At 36.6% G+C, this 18,170-nt stretch overlaps 1 protein-coding gene across 1 annotated transcript in view; it reads left to right on the forward strand.

The window, feature by feature from the left end:
• Positions 1-18,170, forward strand: part of LOC145671217 (uncharacterized) — a 682,733-nt gene that overhangs the window by 391,457 nt on the left and 273,106 nt on the right. The window contains exon 6 of the mRNA XM_081740095.1: positions 6,737-6,889. Within this exon, the coding sequence (XP_081596221.1) occupies positions 6,737-6,889 (153 nt within the window). The remainder of the gene's footprint in view (positions 1-6,736; positions 6,890-18,170) is intronic.

Here is an 18,170-nt window from a genome sequence, read left to right on the forward strand (position 1 = left end):
ACTCAAGAAATGTCAAAACGCCCACCCAATCGGTTATAACCTCCACACAAACGGGTTCAAACCTGCTCCCGTCAAGTGAACTTTGTGGTGGACAAACACCGTGTGCGTGTGTTTTGTCGGGATTCTTCCGTTTCCTCCCACTTTATTCATTCCACCATTTCAATCATTTCTCATAATCACCGTCTCCTTTAGCTTAACTGGCATAAGCGTGGGACGTAAAACTCAAAGATTTCATTTCATTTTTTCCCACACAAACGGACTAATTCCCCAAATGCAGAAACGGTCATAATTCCCACAACCAAAACCCCCATACTCAAGAAATGTCAAAACGGCCACACAATCGGTTATAACCCCCATACAAATGGATAAAACAAAAAACATTTAGCAACGGTCACAATCCTCACGTAAATGGATGAAACTCCCACACAAATGGACAAGACCCCAACACGCCGAAATTGTCACAACCACCACAAAAATGGACAAAACCGCCACACAATTGGACAAATCCATCACAGTTCGAAACGATCCTGATTGCACGCGTTGTAATTTTTACTCGCTGAAAATGATTTAGAAAACGCCTAAGAAACGCTTATTATCCAAAATGAGCAAGATGATAAGTGGAGAAAACCCGTACACGTCAAAATGGTCATAGTCTCCCACAATTATGGACAAAACTCCTACACATCGAAACACTCTGAACTCCCACACATTAAACACTTATTCAGCGATTTTTGATAGGGTTACAATTATTACAATAAGATGGCCTATCTCGGAATCGTTTAACGTTAGAGACATAAAGTTTGTTATTCGGACGTTTTAATTAAGATCATTAAACACGTGTTTGAGTTTTTTTTTTAAATATTTGTCCTAGGAAAGAAGAAAAAGATAAAAAGAAGTTGCAAGACAGATGAACTGATACAATTATTATCATACCATATTCGTATCTCTGAATCACTCAAGGATAGTAACATGAAATTTAGTGGTTGTATTACAGACACAAAGGTTCGAAAACAAGCTATTTTTAAAAATAAAAATTGAGTTTTTTCCTTGCCTTTTTTACTTGGAAAATTGTAAGCTGTTTTAAATGTTTCAATTTTAATGGAGAGCCGACAGTACGTTCCATCTTGGTTTCCCATTATAATTACTGCATTCTGCAGATAAAATTTGGAAAAGATATCAAGACTCGAAGAAAATCTGTCATTCGATACGAAAGAAGTGCAAATCAGTGGACGGAGTGGGTTTTCTAATCCGAATGAATTATTTATAGACCTATTAATATTCAATGCCAAAAATGTTTTAGTAAAAGTTTAGTAGTGTTACAAGTAACTATTCTGAAGATGTAGTAGAAATCGTAGAAAGGAAACTATCTTTGAAAATGTATGAATAAACTGAGGCTATGTTAAACATATATAGGCCTATACGTTTATTTTGGGCGCTAGAAAGCGAGGGGGAGAACATTTAAACTGCTACTCACACGTTTCTTATTCCAAAAGTTTTGACACTATATAACGGTAAAGCCGTTTGTAGCTTTGTTTTTGTAAACTGAACTCTCTGAAACTTAGGATGAAAGTTTTGCAAAGCGAGAGCGGGATGTAGACAAGATCTTAAAATAAAATAAAATAAAATGGTTTTTATCTGTTTATTGGTATGTGGCAATTTTTCTTTCCTGAATTAGGTAAGTAGTAAACCACATATACCAAATTATATAACTTCCAAGTACTTGATAAAATGGCTAGGTAACCAAAATAACACTTTCGATACGGGGGTTGCATAACTTACATATTAGTTTGAAAACTAATCAAGACATCCAGCCTTGGGCTGAACATAGGACACACAAGTACCAGATATTGTAAATACATCTGTTTAATTGTAGTATCCATTCACTACAGGAAAACAAAAGTGGTATTTGAACAAGAAAATCATAGGAAGTCAAAATAGAACACACGGGTAATAAACTGTGAACGGTAATGATTACTCTCCACATGTAACGTGCGGTTACGCTATGTGTTATCTATGATACGTATACGAGAGGTATCGTAGTCATAGCAACAACCAACTTTTTCTTAGAATTCTACACATCGATAATTCTTACACCAATATTGTGGTCAAATTGAATTCGTGTCTGTTGATACTTCGCAAGTACTGAATCATGATTAGGCATTGACAAATATGAAACGAGTACACACCTTACACTTATATGGAAATTATAGATGTGGGGAGAATACAAGTACAGTAAAATGATACAATTCTGTGTTTATTGTTAGATCGGCTCTACAGTTTAATACAGAGTCCTCTTCTTGTTAGTTCAGCGTCGCAATTACTCCCGACTATCGAAAGCAAATTTGTTTTGTTTGTCAACTAGCTCTGAGGTGATTCACTTACGACTCCTGGTGAAATAGTAAGTATGTCACGTACGAATATACTTCTCTCATCATATTTGTCAATGCATGAACTTACATAATGAATTGCGTAAGGTAGATGACTTCGGTTCTTGGGACAAAATTCAAAGACAAAATTACATAGTTTTTTTTTTTTTTAACAGATAAAGAATTCATAAATTAATCACAATTAAGTTTTGAAATATCTTAAATTTCCTCTTACTCTTCCTCGTTTTTGAAACTCTTCCTGTTGGTTTGGAATCGCAATCAAAAACATTACTATATTCATAGCAAAGGTCTAATAATTTCTTCTTAACTTCTTGATCTGCTTTTTCTCTTATCACTGATGTATCTTTGTCAAATTTTATATTTCCTCTTTCTAAATCTTCGTCTTCTGACGTTATTGTGTTATATACATGATATTCTTCCTGAGTAATGTAATCTTCTCCATAGCCTACTGCTAAGATTGCTTTTGATACCACGTTCTCGTGTAATTAGCGTGTTATTTTTAATAACCTTTGATCTTTTTAGAGCAATGTTCTAGTAATTATAATATTATACTGATCCTCTAATTTTCTACGTTAGGCTGTAACAAGTACTCATTTTCTGAGCAAAAATGTTGTAATTTTACGACATATATACTTTTGTCCTAGCTGGAAAATAGGAAGATTTGCTAACTACAAACTTAGGCACAAGGTAAGCTTGAAATATGTTATGCACTTTTTTGATACAGACACTGTGATGTTATTTACTTGTCATAATTTGGATGGTGGTTTTCCAAATCTGTGTAAAGTTACTGTTTTCCCTCCATAGTCTAATATTACTCAGTGTAAAAAAAAAATCATTTCCAATCAAAAAATTATGTGAGAAGCCCTCAAAACCTCTAAAGGTATGATGAAAAGATTTCCCTACTATTGGAAATCTTATTACAGCTATTTTATTTACTGAAATTGAATTATGAGTTATTCCTTTAATTCTGGTCTCTATATTTTCTGAATTTAGCTCCTGGAGAAATTACATTCTTAATAATAACACTGCTCTACAATGATTTTGCTATTTGGAAACTATTAAGGTTTTCTTAATGTTTTTGACCTGAGAAATCCAGAAATGTAGTTAGTTTTGCCCTACCACGTTCAGGTTTCTTAAAATAGAGGGGAGGGGGAGAGGAAAACAGCCGTATATATGTATAATTCGGAAGAAGTACTGATTATAATTACAAATATAAAAAGATACTTTCTATGCCATATCCTTCTGATTATCTTTTAATTTGTAATAAAAGACGTGCAGTTACGTATTCTGCTAACATTGAAAAAATATGTACAGTATCTGGTAGCACTTAAGATAACACAACGCGTTACACGTTGGGAACTCAGTAACAGAGCGTAAGCTGTGTAAGCTGTAATTGCGAGAACTATACTGCAGAGGAATGGAGGCTTTTCATTGATTCCAGCAAGAGAAGTTTGAACGGTCTGCTTCTTCATAACAGCAACCAACAACCCTCTGTATACCCATTATTAATTTTGTGTATTTAAGGGAGACTTACGAAAATATGGATTTAAAAAAAAAAATACGAGGATCATCAGTAGTTATTGTGCGGCGATCTGAAGGTGATATGTATGCTTCTTGGACAGCAGTAAGGGTACACCAAATATCCATGCCACATTTTGCGAAATATCCATGCCACAGCAGAGAACACGATAAACACTTGACTCAAATTCATTGGCCTGTCAGGGAAAGCCGCAATATAGGAAGTAAAAATGTGAAAAACATCGGCCTCGTAGACTCTTCAAAGGTCATATCACCACCTTGCATATTAAACTGTGCCTAATGAAACAATTTGTCAAAGGTCTGAATAAAGATGGACAGTGCTTCCAGTGTTAGTGAAGAAAATTCCCAGAACCTTCAAGTGCTAAGTTAAAAGAAGGAATATTCATTGGTCCTCAGATCAGTCAGATTTTGAACATTCTATGACAAGTGTTCAAAAGGAAGCATGAAGTGCATTCAGGGACGCGTGTCATAATTTTCTCGGGAACAACAGAGACGAAAATTACAAGTATATCCGCCTGTTGTTTTCTGAAGTAAATAAATAAATAATATGGTCCAGAAGTTTAAAACATTAGGGTGCAAAATGAGTCTTAAGATTTATTTTCTGTATTCACATTTAGATAGCTTTCTTTCTAACTTCGGTGATTAAAGAAAAAAAAAACATTATGAAAGATTTCACCAGGACATCAAAGCAATTGAATTCCACTATCAGGGACGTTGGAGAACAACAATGTTGGCGGATTATTGTTGGACGTTGGTACGTGAAGAGTCACTACTCAGAAAAGGAAGTTTAGTTTTAGGAGCTTCCAAGTGAAAATGCAGAGTCAAAAGTGAGGTAAGTTGTTTATCGATGACCTTCAGCGGCGTAAATACGCTAGTCGCCTGGGGCAAGAACATGCCTTAAAGTTCCCCTGACAAACTAAACCAAAACGCACCCCCAAATATTTGCCCAATTTGAGCCCTCCCAATCCAGCCTCCGGGGGACAAGCCCTGTTTGATCCCCTAGTTACGTCACTGATGACCATAATTATTTAGAATATCGATGTTCAGATTAGTTCTGACGCAAAATAATCTTCCTTTGTTAGAAATATATAGTCATAATGTTACTGTATATTAGCAACGTTCATGTGTAAATAGCACAATTTACGCAATCATGTTTTCCGATTTGTGAAAAAACCTGACGTGGTGGTGGGAAACTAATTTCATTTCCGTAATTAGCAACCTCAAATTATTTAAAATCAGGTATCAAATCAAAAACAGCTTTCAAAAAGTTTCATTTTGTCGAACAGTGTAATGATAACCGACTGGCAGAATCATTATAGTTCTAATTGGTTAATTTTCCGTATGTATAGTTCAAAATACATGTTATTTTTCACAGTGAATTGAGGCTAATATTCGCTTCTGCTTCAGTGCGCTATACGCTGTAAACGTGCCCCGTATACTTACAGGCGTTCCTACTTTGAATTCTTGGGTTGACATTGTCCTTGACAATTTTGACAATTTTGACATCCAGAAGTACCTTGATTATACGGAACAAAAGAGGTGCATTGTAGTTTAAATTTGGTTGAGGTTGAGGGGAACTTTGCACACATACCTTGCGAGAACTAATTGCTGATGTAAATTTTACTTTCGCAATAGAAACCTGAATGACTTTATAATTCTGTTTATTTTCCTTTCTTTGTTTAGGCGATGTTACACATTGAATCATCTGAAGTGTAGAGTCTACTTTATCTTCTTTGCTTTTGAATTACTTTCCGAAAAGATATGCCATTAATAAATTCTTCTTAAATCGAGACCACAAAACATAAGATACATGATTTCAAATCTACTGGTATTGGGATCGATGCCAGAATAAGACAATTCAATAAAAGAAAAACTAACTTTACATATTATGCAAACTCGTAACGTACTAACTTTTTCTTCATAAGTTTTAAGCTTCCACCATGCGGTTACACAATACGTTATCTATGATAAACATAGAACAAGACGTACACGAGAGGTATTGTAGTTATAGCAATAACCAACTTAGAAATCTAGACATCGATAATTCTTACACCAATATTCATGAACATTCTGTTTATGGAGAAATAAAAAAAAATAGAGTTTGGGGGAATGATTTTAATGAGTGTAATTTTATCTTTATTCGTCTCTCTTGAACCTTCCTAAGTACCAAATCATGACTAGGCATTGACAAATATGAAACAAGGTAGTACATACCTTAGACTCATGATGTAAAATATAGATGTGTGGAGAATACAAGCAAAAGTAAAATTATAGGCTTCTGTGTTTTCAAATGTTGAGATCGACTCCACAGTTTGATACAGAGTCCCCTTCTTGTTAATTCAGCGTCGCAACTACTCCCAACTTAGGAAAGTGAAATCTTTTTGTTTCTTGTCTAGTACTGAGTTCATGCCCTTTCTGTACTCGCGGTGAAATAGTAAGTACGCCTATCTACAAATATAATTCTCTCATCATATTTGTCAGTGCATGAACTTACACGATAACTTGTGTAAGGTATATGACTTCTGTACTATGAAACAAATTCAAGAATAGAAATACATAGCAGGTTTTTTTTTTTTTTTTTTTTTTTTTTTTTTTTTTTTTTTTTTTTTTACAGATAAAGAATCCATAAGTCTATCACAATTGAGGTTTGAGATATTCAAAGTTTCGTCTCATTCTTCTTTGCAAGTCATTTAAAGAGTAAAGGACTAACAATACAATGACGGACAAAAGTTTAATAATTGAGTTGAACAGAGTCTGAGACAATAGCATGAAGCATTGCTAATGAATAATAATAGGCCTTTTCTTTCTAGGTTGTGACAATTGCAACGTATGCATATTTTCTAGCAACTGTCGTCGGTCGACAATTCGTGGAAGGAGGGAAAAACTCATATCAAATGGAGATAGATATTTACATTCCAATTTCTACCATTTTGCAATTTCTCTTTTTTATGGGACTATTAAAGGTAAGAAGTTGTTTATTTACAAGTTTTATATAAGCATATATCAAGTCATAAGCTATCGGAAACAGTGAAAAATAATCTGTAAAGTTACATTTGTCAAAAACTATGGAACTTTCACAAGCGGTTCAACGAATTGGGTAAAACTCAATTCAAGGGCACACATCTGTTATCGTGATTTTCATAAGATGATTTGCTTCTTCCGTGGAGATCGTTCCACGTGAATGCCCACATCACCCTCTGGTGAGTTCGTCATTCTTGAAGCGACCACTTTCACATGTTTGTAATAGTTGTTATCAGCACTTACCAGGGGCGGTAAGACTTATACGATCCCAATTCAAGGGGACACATTATTGGAAATACAATTCTGAATTTTGGCAAAATTCCTATTTAATCTCTTTCAAGTTGAAGACGTAATAACAAAAAACTTGAGCGATGTGTTTTAGAATCAGTTTCACTCTAATATAGGTGCGTTTATTGAGTCTGTTATTGTTGGCCATGAATGATATTTTTTATTATCGTAAAACTTCGCTTTTGCACATTTTCTTTTATAAAAACTACAAATCAAGGGATTTAACCTGACCTCATTTTGTTCTTAGGGCCGCGTTAGCTCAGTGGTACAGCATTCACCTCTGGTGCATGGGTTCTTGGTTCAATCCCAGCTCGTGACAAATGAGCTTTTTGGTGGACAAGCACCGTGTGCGTAGATTTTCTCGGGGTTTTCTCGTTTCCTCCGACTTTCTTAATTCCACCGTTTCATTCATTTCTCATCATTAGCCTAACCGGTATAATCGTGAGACGTAAAACTTAAAGATTTCATTTAATTTTGTTCTGCTTAATGAGTTCTATCGATTTTCCCATTTCTTTCGGATAATTAACATATATTAATTGTTTAAAGAATTTAAAGAGGTAATATAATTGTTTTAGAAATAGGTATATTAGTGCGTACATTTAAAAAAAACGTAAGTGTAAAACTAGATTGTAAGACTTAATATAGTCTATGCTAGGATAGCCATTGGACGGGTTGTATAGAGCTAGTAACAGGCATTAAGGGCATGATATAAAGAAAAAACTGATTTATTGGAATTATGCGTAACAAAAGTGTATATATATTTTAACCATCACCAAGGTACCTATGAAATGAATAATAGTATCATGATTCTTATGAGGTTTGCATTCTCGTTTTCATGTTAAGACTCTCTTGTGTAAATTTCACTATGGTAACCAACAGAGTTCTTATTAGCGTACTTACAATATGATGGTGTCCATTGCAAACAGAATCTGCACAGCACTTTCCGAAACCACTAATCTCCGTTTTGAGCAAATGCGAATAGTCACTGAGAGGCGTATGGTTGATAGACATTTGATGATTTAACTAAATTGTCTAAGGTTTATATAGTTGTTTCCTTGCACTTTCATTTCTACTATTCTCGGAACTGAAAGTTGAAAATAGGATTGTTTATGAAGTGATTTCGATCTCGCTTTTCTAAAACTTTCCGCGTTTTCAAAAAACATGTTGTCATTTCTATTTTAAAATGATTTCACTCTCCTATATTGTCTTTGATATTTGGAGGTGACTGTTTACTATATACTTTAGTTTAAAATCTCAAAATGAGGAATGTCTTAATTGTTATCCGAAAGTATTATTGTAAATTTTGTTAATTAGATGCATCTGTATTGTTCACGTATCACGTCTACTGGAACTACTAGCGCTGGTTGCATATCAAACTGGAGCACTGGAAGCAGGGCTGGCTGCATCTCTCTGGATTCTCACGGAACTGGGAATGCTGGAAGCAGGGCTGGCTGCATCTCTCTGGATTCTCCAGGAACTGGAATTGCTGAAAAAAGGGCTGGCGGCATCTCTCTGGATTTTCCAGGAACTGGAAGTGCTGGAAGCAGGGCTGGCTGCATCTCTCTGGATTCTCCAAGAGCTTGAATTCGCTGTCCCAGGGCGGGTGAAGCAAGGGTTCAGGAAGTATGACGTAAATGAAAGGAACTCAAAAGACGTGGATTATAAAATGAAAGTACGCCTGTGCACGAGTATCTCTGTTAGGTTGTAGTCAAGGCTTTTTATATTCAAATTTCATTATATGAAAAGAAGAAAAAATATGGAAAGGTGAAAAAGAAAAAAATGATAAGACATGTCTGATACCAGGTATGCACCACAAGAATTGTTGTTAACAAAGGGATGCGGAGGGAGAAAAAGAACTTCAATTGGTGATAGACAGAAAATAGTGCAATTTGTTTCTAAGAGGCAATAATTATGGCAATGAAAATTTAAGGATAAAGGTGGGATTGAAACTAATCGGGAGTTGAAGGCAGGAACTCTGGAACGAGGGACAACACAATAAACGGCAAGGAGGAAAAAGGGATGGAAGTAGGAGTTAGTGCTCTCAAACGAGTGAGCTCGAGTTGGGTTACGGGACGGGTCAACTCGGGTCGGGTTGTCGGGTCGGGTCAGTCGAGTCAGCTCGAGTCGGGTTGTCGGGTCAGGCTACTCGGGTCGGGCAGCTCGGGTCGGGTTATTCGAGTCAGCTCGAGTCGGGTTACGTGTCGGGTCGGGTCAATCGGGTCAGTTCACTTTGGTCAACTGAGTGTAGGTTGAGTTTAAACTCGGCTGGAGTCGAAAGCTGCTGTTTTTCACTAGCTGCCTAATTAAAAATAGCAATTTTCAATTGATTTCATAGAAGCCATACATCTATTTTGAACACTTGCAGCTAGTGTTTTTATGATAAATGCTTATTTTTGTACTTGTGTGTACTTTAATTTTTAAATGTGGAGGATTGATTTTACCAATCGACTGTAATATTAATATCTACGCCAATATGAAGTCTGGTTTTAGAACGAAACTAGAAGTTGTTTAAGCAAAGCCAAAAGAAAGATTGGATATGGACGACCAACCCCAAGCAGGGCCGCGGTAGCTCAGTGGTAGAGAATTCATCTCTGGTGCATGGTGTCCACGGTTCGATCCCAGCTTGTGCTAAGTAGCTTTGTGGTGGAGAAACGCCGTGTAATGGGTTTTCTCGAGGTTTTTCTGTTTCCTCGCACTTTCTTCATTCCACCATTTCATGCATTTCTCATGGTCACCATATCTCTTAGCCTCGATGCAAATCGAGAGACCTTAAACTGAATATTTCATTTTATTTCACCAAGCCCAAGAACATCGATACAAGAATAAGATAAAGATTGGATATGCAAGACGAAGTGCATAGTAATCTTGCTCTTGGCCTTGTTTTGGTGATCACCAAGTAGCGATGAGCATATTTTCTTGCATTCCGTATAGTATGAAAGACCATAATCAAAATCACACTTGGTCTTCATTTGTACCCATGAGGCGAGCATTCTTTTCTCTTGTATAGCATGATAGACCAGTGGCGGCAGAATTTGTAGGTTACAGTTTCTACAGAATTTGTAGGTTATTTACAGAAGTCACGTTATACAATTTCTACAGAATTTGTAGGTTATTTACAGAATTAAAAGACGCACAATAAAATTAAATCTAATAAATAAATACCAAAACAGTGATACAAAAGAGGTACTGGTATATGAATTCCGAATGTCACATATTCATACATCAACACACACATGTGCGTAAAAGAAAAAACTAAAGAATGAGTCAGAAAAAACTTGGCCAGTAACTTTGACCAAAAAAGTAGGTAAAGAAATGAAAAGAAGAAAGGTCGTTTGCATATTTTAGTTGACTATAAAGTTTAAAAAAATAAACACACAAAATATATTATAAAGAACTAATTATGGAAAAATGCTCGTACATTACTCTTAATCCGCTTCATAAGAGTTCGCACATCTTCTTCTGTTATTTGATTGGCAGCTGCAGTCCACTTGCGACGAAAAGTTTTCAAGTCAGCCGCCTTCCCTTTTGATGTTTTCAATGTTCTTTTAATGTGGGCCCAATATTTTTCAATTGGCCTAAGTTCAGGGCAATTTGGTGAATTTGCCTCTCTTCGAACTGCGACGATACCCTTTTCTTTATAACAATCAGTGGCTGCTTTAGAGTAGTGAGAGGTAGCAAGATCTGGCCAAAAGAAAACAGAGTTACTGTATGACATCACAAATGGATACAAGCGTTTTTGTAAACACTCCTTCGTATAAATTTCGCCGTTAATTGTCCCTGTTGTGATGAACGCTTTGCTTTTTTTACCGCATGAACAAATAGCTTGCCAAATCAAATATTGTTTGGGATATTTGGATGCCTTCCGTTGTTTAAATTTATCCTGCAAATCTCCCCTCTTCAGTGCCACGTACTACTCCTTTCCGGGAATTTGACTGAAATCAGCGACACAATAGGTTTCGTCGTCCATAATGCAACATCCATATTGAGTAAGGTACTGATCATAGAGTTTTCTTGCTCTGGATTTTGCCGTCACTTTTTGCTTTTCGTCTCGGTTAGGTACCTTTTGGACTTTGAAAGATCGTAAACTTTTCCTTGCTTAAATCTGTGCACTGTAGATTGGGACGCTTTGACCACACCAGCAACTGCTCTTTCCGATAAATAAGGATTTTGACGCAGCAATGCAGTAACCCTTTTCTCCAGCTTCGGTTGGCTAGTCCCCGGTTTTCTACCTGAGCCAGGTTTTCTTTCAACAGTTAAATCTTGTGCGTACTTTTTAATTACATTTTGCACAGTAGACCGAGGGTATTTTACGAGTTTGCTTAATTTATTTAAGGACATACCTGGATTTTCGAGGTATTTGTTCACAATTAGTTTTCGTTTTTCTAACTGACTCATCGTTCTTTACCACAGTATGCACACTTCACAACTGACAATCTATTCGTGAGTAAGATCGACAGTCTGCCCTTGCTTATGCACAGTGCTGCCAATGTTCATCTTATATACTAGAAAATATGGAGGGAGGAAAGTGGCCAGGTTTTTTCTGACTCATTCTTTATATTCCAAATCATCCGTCTTGGTTGTTAAGCAATGCACGATGAACACAATATACTTCCACGTGAGGCCAAACAATGCTTATCAGTGTCATATGTTTTGGAAAGGTAACCTCGAAACCCGCTAGATGAAGGATCAGCATGTATACCTAACAGAAGGTAAAAGTCGAAGAACATCAAAACAAACAGCACTGCCAGTTCTACACCCAGAAATGTGTGTTGGGAGGGGTTCGATACGTCTATGCAATATATACCTTTCTTATTCTGCATCCGAAAAAACGATAAGTAATAACTGTACCCACATTCTTAGCAAAAAAAAAATGATAGAACAATTGTTTTTAAGAAAAGAGAGAATACATGATGAGGCGTAAAATAAAATATTTAGCCTACATCAATAGTTTCTCTGTTAAACAAGTATAGTTCGTTAAGAAAGTCTACAAATGTTAGTCAAGTTTCGAAATTTTTGGGAGGTCCGGACCCGGTGGACCCCCCTCGTGGCTACGTCCCTGAGCATTGCTAACCAGTCCCAAATTCAATGTGGCGTTCCCCATCATACAGTTTTATGTGGAAATTATGAAGAGTATAAAATATACTTATTTTATAATAGAAATATGTATATACTAAAATACTAGGCTATCCACAGAGAGAGGGGGCGATTCTACATACTGACTTATTAATATTTGAATCACAAATTACTGTGGAAGAGACCTTCATTATCAATATAAACTAAGAATTAACTTGTAAATGCGGGTCTACTATCATTTGTTTTCTCCTCTACTAGATATTTTCTCTCTTATTTTGTAATTCTGCAATCACTTTTTTTAATTGTCATTATATTGATTTGCTTCAGTATGGTCCTGTAATTTAAAAAATATGAATGCATAAAAACAAATTCCATTTGTTAGTTGCTGGTGAAATAAAATTTAGAAATCTTATTTAGCACGTAAAACCTTCTCGTTCACTGGAAACCGTGCTGTGTTGCAGAAGCACTGCAACGACCAGTCCGTTTAACTTCTGAGGTAGGGGAAAGGAGACTTAACATTCGCTCCAATTCCCGCGCTGAAGGAATCTGGTCGTTGCATGCTCGCTGCAACACAATATAAATTAGAGACTCTGTGACGGATTATTTTTCGCTTTTTAAAATGGATTAACGGAACGGACAGTTACAGAAGTAAAAAAAAAAACATGTTATTTAAAGTGTATATATATACGAGTATTAAAGAGTATTTTTCTGTTCTTTACTACTATTGATAATAATATTTTTTCTTGAAATACTTTGGTCGTTGCGCAACGCTGCAACACTAACATTAGCCGCCACTGTGATAGACCACCAAGACTACGAAATGCAGGACCAAGATTTGACTGTGCAAGACAAAGAATAAGACGCAGTATTGATGACCAAGACCCAGGGTGCGAATTGTTTGAATTCCATTTGTTGAGCTGAAAGTGATGAAATAAAATTAGTACTTTATAATTAATTATCATATTGTATTTTTAAATTTTAAATTACAAAACTCATATTATATATGTTCTTACTTGCAAATATATATACTGTAAAGTACGTTTTAATTACCGAGAAAGAAAAATCAAAGTGGCGTGGGTCCCGGAATAATAAGAACCGATTTTGGAATGAAAGTTGAAGGGTTGGAGAAAATCACAGGTGTTCTCCCGCTTCCTCAACCCTTATCATTGTAGTTAACCCATTTCCTTTTGTCTCTGCCAAGAGACTCTTGCTACTGCCTTCCGAGAAGACCCCCTGCCGTCCGAGCAAGTGAGAACACTGACCTTGAATAAAAATTTCGTCACATAGAACTAAAGCAAGAAAAAAATAAATTTCTCCCACGTCGGACACTGGTATGTTATAAAAAGGAATAACCAAACCTCAAAAGTGCCAAATAATCATTAAAATCCATATACAAATCACCCGGTTGATCTAGCTAGTGGTTAACGTGTAGGACTTCGGTACCCGTGGTTCGGGTTTAATTCCCAATGGGAGTGCATTTTGGCGTTCGCCCAGTGTCGTGACCATAGTGTTCTCACAGTTTTTGGATGCCTGGAACAAACATAACAGACTGGCTGAATGACATTAAACTAAGGTCTTTTTCTAACAATACGGCGCCAACGCCTAGAACTGAGGAATCGCACATTAAAATATGTTTTGTGTTCTTTGTTGAGTACAAAGCAAGAATTGGTGGGGAAGTGAGGACGTGCCTCATCTGGTCGAAGGCACGGTCCCGTTCAGGTGTCCAAATCAATTTGCGATTTCTATTCGAAATAGCTTCATAAAGTGGAGCTAATATGAGAGAAATGTGATGGAAGAACTTTCTAAAGTAATTAGCGAAAGCTAACCAACTCTTTAACCCGTTTATGGTAGTCGGTTTTGGTGCATTGGCGAGGGCAGCGGTTTTGTCAGGATCAGGTTTGACTGTATGATTTTCCACAATATGACCTAAGCATTTAATCCGTTGTAACGGACCATTTTGGCATATGGTTCTTACAGTATATTTTATGCTGTCATAGAAATTCAATTCGTCAACTCCCGTGTTATCTGTCTATATGAAAAAAAAGTTTGAAAGAGTTTGTTTATTTAGTAGATTTTATCATTTTGTCAAAGATTATGTATATCAAGATGTTCAATTTATTAGTATATATGCAGATTTGGAATAATGAATTATACAATAAAATAAAATTTTTTATTTAAATATTTAACGAAATTATGTAACAAAATAACATGATACATTTTTCTTCCTAATCTATTGTAAATTTAATCTAGAACTTTTTCTCATACATGAAATCTTAAATTTGTTTATAAAAATATGTTAAAACAAATCTGTAAGAAGAAGAAAAAAACTCAAAAAGGCAGAACGTACTAAGAAGAAAAGGATAGATGATTGATGTATTAAGTTGCTGACATGAAAATGGTTATTGATGCCTTATAATTAAAAAAGTGAAAGACCAAATACATAATATTATTACAGGAATAGTGTTAAGTCATTCGGTGCATTTGGACTGTGAAATTTTATATTATAATATTTATATTTTATCGAAGGCGATATAAATAGTAAACATGTATGAGTAAATAGTCAGGATCCCTGACAATATCTTATCACCTGAATACGTCATACTTCTCTGTCGTTTACTTATAGATATTTCGAGATGAGTAATAAGTAGGTGAAAATGAGTAGCTGTTCTTGGCAGATGATAGTATATCTGGTCTATAGTGGTGAAGCGTACTGATGGTGGATGTGGCCGTATAGCATAATACAACATTAGTCGCTAATGCATGTTCGTCAGGAAACTGTAATGGTCACGGTGAAGCTAAATACTTGAGGCAATGCTGCAATATATAAATGCATGGTGCCAATAGAGCCCTGTCTAGTTTGCATGTAGCGTATTGCCCTTTTTGAAGACTTCACGTCTGTGGTATTTAAATAATTTTACAACCTGATTGAGACATGTAACATTAAGCGGCGTTATAGTGAAATGTACGTACTTCCTTCTCATACCATCATCTGGTGTTTCCTTCCTACAAGTTACATTGGTAAATCTGTTAATTGCCAATCCAGCTATATTTAATAGTTATCATTATTCCACGAAGACCATCTGGAGATTCCCAATCCCGACCACATTGCTACGCACCACGACCAGGGGACTTGAGAGCGTACCTATCGATATCCAGGCCAACATAAATTTTAAATCTATTTGGAACTGTTTCGTGTTGCCTTGGTGATGTAAATAGTTGTGACCCGGCAATGTGAAGGGGCGGCTACAGTAGATTTTTTTTAAATAAACAAAATATTTCAAACTTTCTTTGGCTTTCATATAGACAGATAACACGGGAGTTGACAAATTTAATTTCTATTACAGCATAAAATATACTGTTAGGACCATGTGTCAAACCGTCTAGCGCCAAATACTGATTTGTTGATATTAAACAGTAAGGAATGTTTTGCATCTGTATGAAAAAATGCGCGTAAAACTGTAATCATGTGATCAAAAGAATCAGCATGGATATACATGTCATCTACGAACGAAGAATATATTATTGGTATATAAATCCCGAAAGATAGTTTGCAGTACCTGTTGTAATAAAATAGATGAATTTTGAAACCCTGTGGAATAGAAGTGAGTTGCATATGATTGAAGGCAAAGAGAGGCCCTTTAAACTAAAGGCTGTTGCAGGGCGATTATCAGGATGAAGGGATAATTGATGAAAAGAGGAATGAAGATCAAAACTCGTAAAAAAAAAAAAATGGAATCACTAAGCGAGTCTATCACGTTCTGTATGTCCTCTTATGGAGAAGCTGAAGTACGGCATTTACTATTAAGAAACCGCAAATCAAATACGGCTCTAAGAGACTCAGAATTCGGCTTTAAAACAAAGAGGATGTTGTTTTTATAGGGAGAGTCCGATTTTTCAAATATCCCTTGGTTCGAAAGTTGTATAACTAATTCTCTCGCATTTGGCCTTAACTTGTGCGGAATGACAAAAGAGTTACACTGAAATGGAGTTGTCTCTTCTAAATCTAATGTTGCCACAAAAGAATCTATCTTGGTAAAATGATCACTTGCCCATTGAAATAAAAAAGCATATTCGGAAAGTAGTTCCCGCATTTGGGCTTGTTCCTTATTCATGTCTGGAGACAGCTAAAATTTACTTATATCTATAAGATGACCAATTTGTTTGAGACGTTTTTCTTTGTTGCGTGCCGCATATTCGTCTGTAGGAAAATATATTTGCCTAACAGTCAGGATATTGTGGTCATTGTCTCGTTGGGAAAAGAGAGAACCTATAACTACTGGATTGTGAGCCTGAATCGTTTGCTTTTTGTTCGTTAGATTAGCTAACGGTAGAACAACGTTTTGTATGGAAATTACCGTATGTGCCATATAACATTTACTTAAATTCAGAGAAATCGGTGTATCTAGGCGAAACTGTGCATCAGGGAAATAACCATTAGTAGCAAGTGGAACGAATCTAACAGAATGAGGGGGAATAATAGTAGTGCGCCGCGCAAAACAAAGATACAACCTGAGGTTTGGAGTGGTTTTGAAACAAATGCGAGATGTTAATACTAACTGGGTTTTTATCTTTTACAGTATGTGGCATTTTTCCAAAATGTTTCAAGGCCAAAGTGCCTTGTGAGTAATCCAAAATGGATTGGTGAAAACGAGACGAAAGAAGGGGTGGGAAATTTAGAAGGGAAATAATCGAAAAAGAATGGAGTAATTACGACCATTAAAGTTAATTTTGAGGATAGTAGCGCGATTTAATTGCACAGGTTTATCGGACAGGCTGTGGAGAAGGAAAGGGAGATGGAAAGTATGTGCGTCTGGTTCCAATAATTCAAATGGAAATAATCCCACGTCTGCACCACTATCTAGACAAAAAAGAAAATCTTTGCGTAAGTGGCTCGTATATAGGGAGAATTACCCTTAAACTGCAAGGGGACGGTATGGTAGTCCTGGTTGGTCGTGGTGGGAGAGGAAGCGGAAGGGAGAGAGGAAGATTGGGTGGTGAATGCGCAGCTAGGTGAGTGCCGCGCTAGTTTTGGCCGTTTTTTGATTTCTTAGATTTCTTTTGTGTGGTTCCAGAGGCAGAAGGAGAGAACGGAGGTGGAGAGTACTGGAAAAAAGGATGATAAAAGGGGTAGGGAGGAATAGGCATTTGGGTATATTGGGTGGAAAAAACATTTAGTGATGGTGGTTGTTGATTATGACTGGAGCGCCACTGTTTCTTAAGGTTCTTTCGTTTAGTATTGTTTGTAGATGAAGGTTGGTTTGCAGGAGTAAGTGAAGAAGGGCAAGGAGAAGTATTTTGGCCGCAATGATGTTGTTGTGGGTTACAGTTAGTACTGGAGGTTGTACTGAGATTGGTGGGATGGGAATGTTGGAGGGAAGTAGAGTGCAGAGTGCAGGGTGCACATGAGGTGAGAGCAGTGGAGTGAAAACGTGGGGAAGGGGGGGTCTGGGAAGTGCAGTGTTGATAGGAGGTTGTAAGAGAATTGGTGGGATGGGAATGTAGGAGGAAGGAAGAAGGTGATGGAGTTTGGTTCGGGGAAGAAGGTCGGGATGGTTTGGAGGAAGAGAAACGATTATGAAGACCTGGGGAACGAGAACGGGAAGGCGCAAAATGGACAGATGCAGGTTGAGAATTAGAAAGAGTATTGACATGGAGAAGGAGTTGAGATATTTGAACGGATAAGTCGGAAATAGCCTGTGCTGTAGGGTCAGTGGCGGAGGTGGAGAGTGTGTTCGTCTCATCACCCCGTTTGGTAATAAGGTGATTTGTTCTTTCTAGCAAGATTACTTCCTCTAGGAGGGTGGGATAATCAGAAATTGTGCGCGTTCCAAACCAACGAATGTATTCTGGCAACGTATTAGA

Source organism: Thermobia domestica, chromosome 15 (assembly GCF_964235325.1).
Source record: "Thermobia domestica chromosome 15, izTheDome1.hap1.1, whole genome shotgun sequence".
Taxonomy (NCBI): Eukaryota; Metazoa; Arthropoda; class Insecta; order Zygentoma; family Lepismatidae; genus Thermobia; species Thermobia domestica.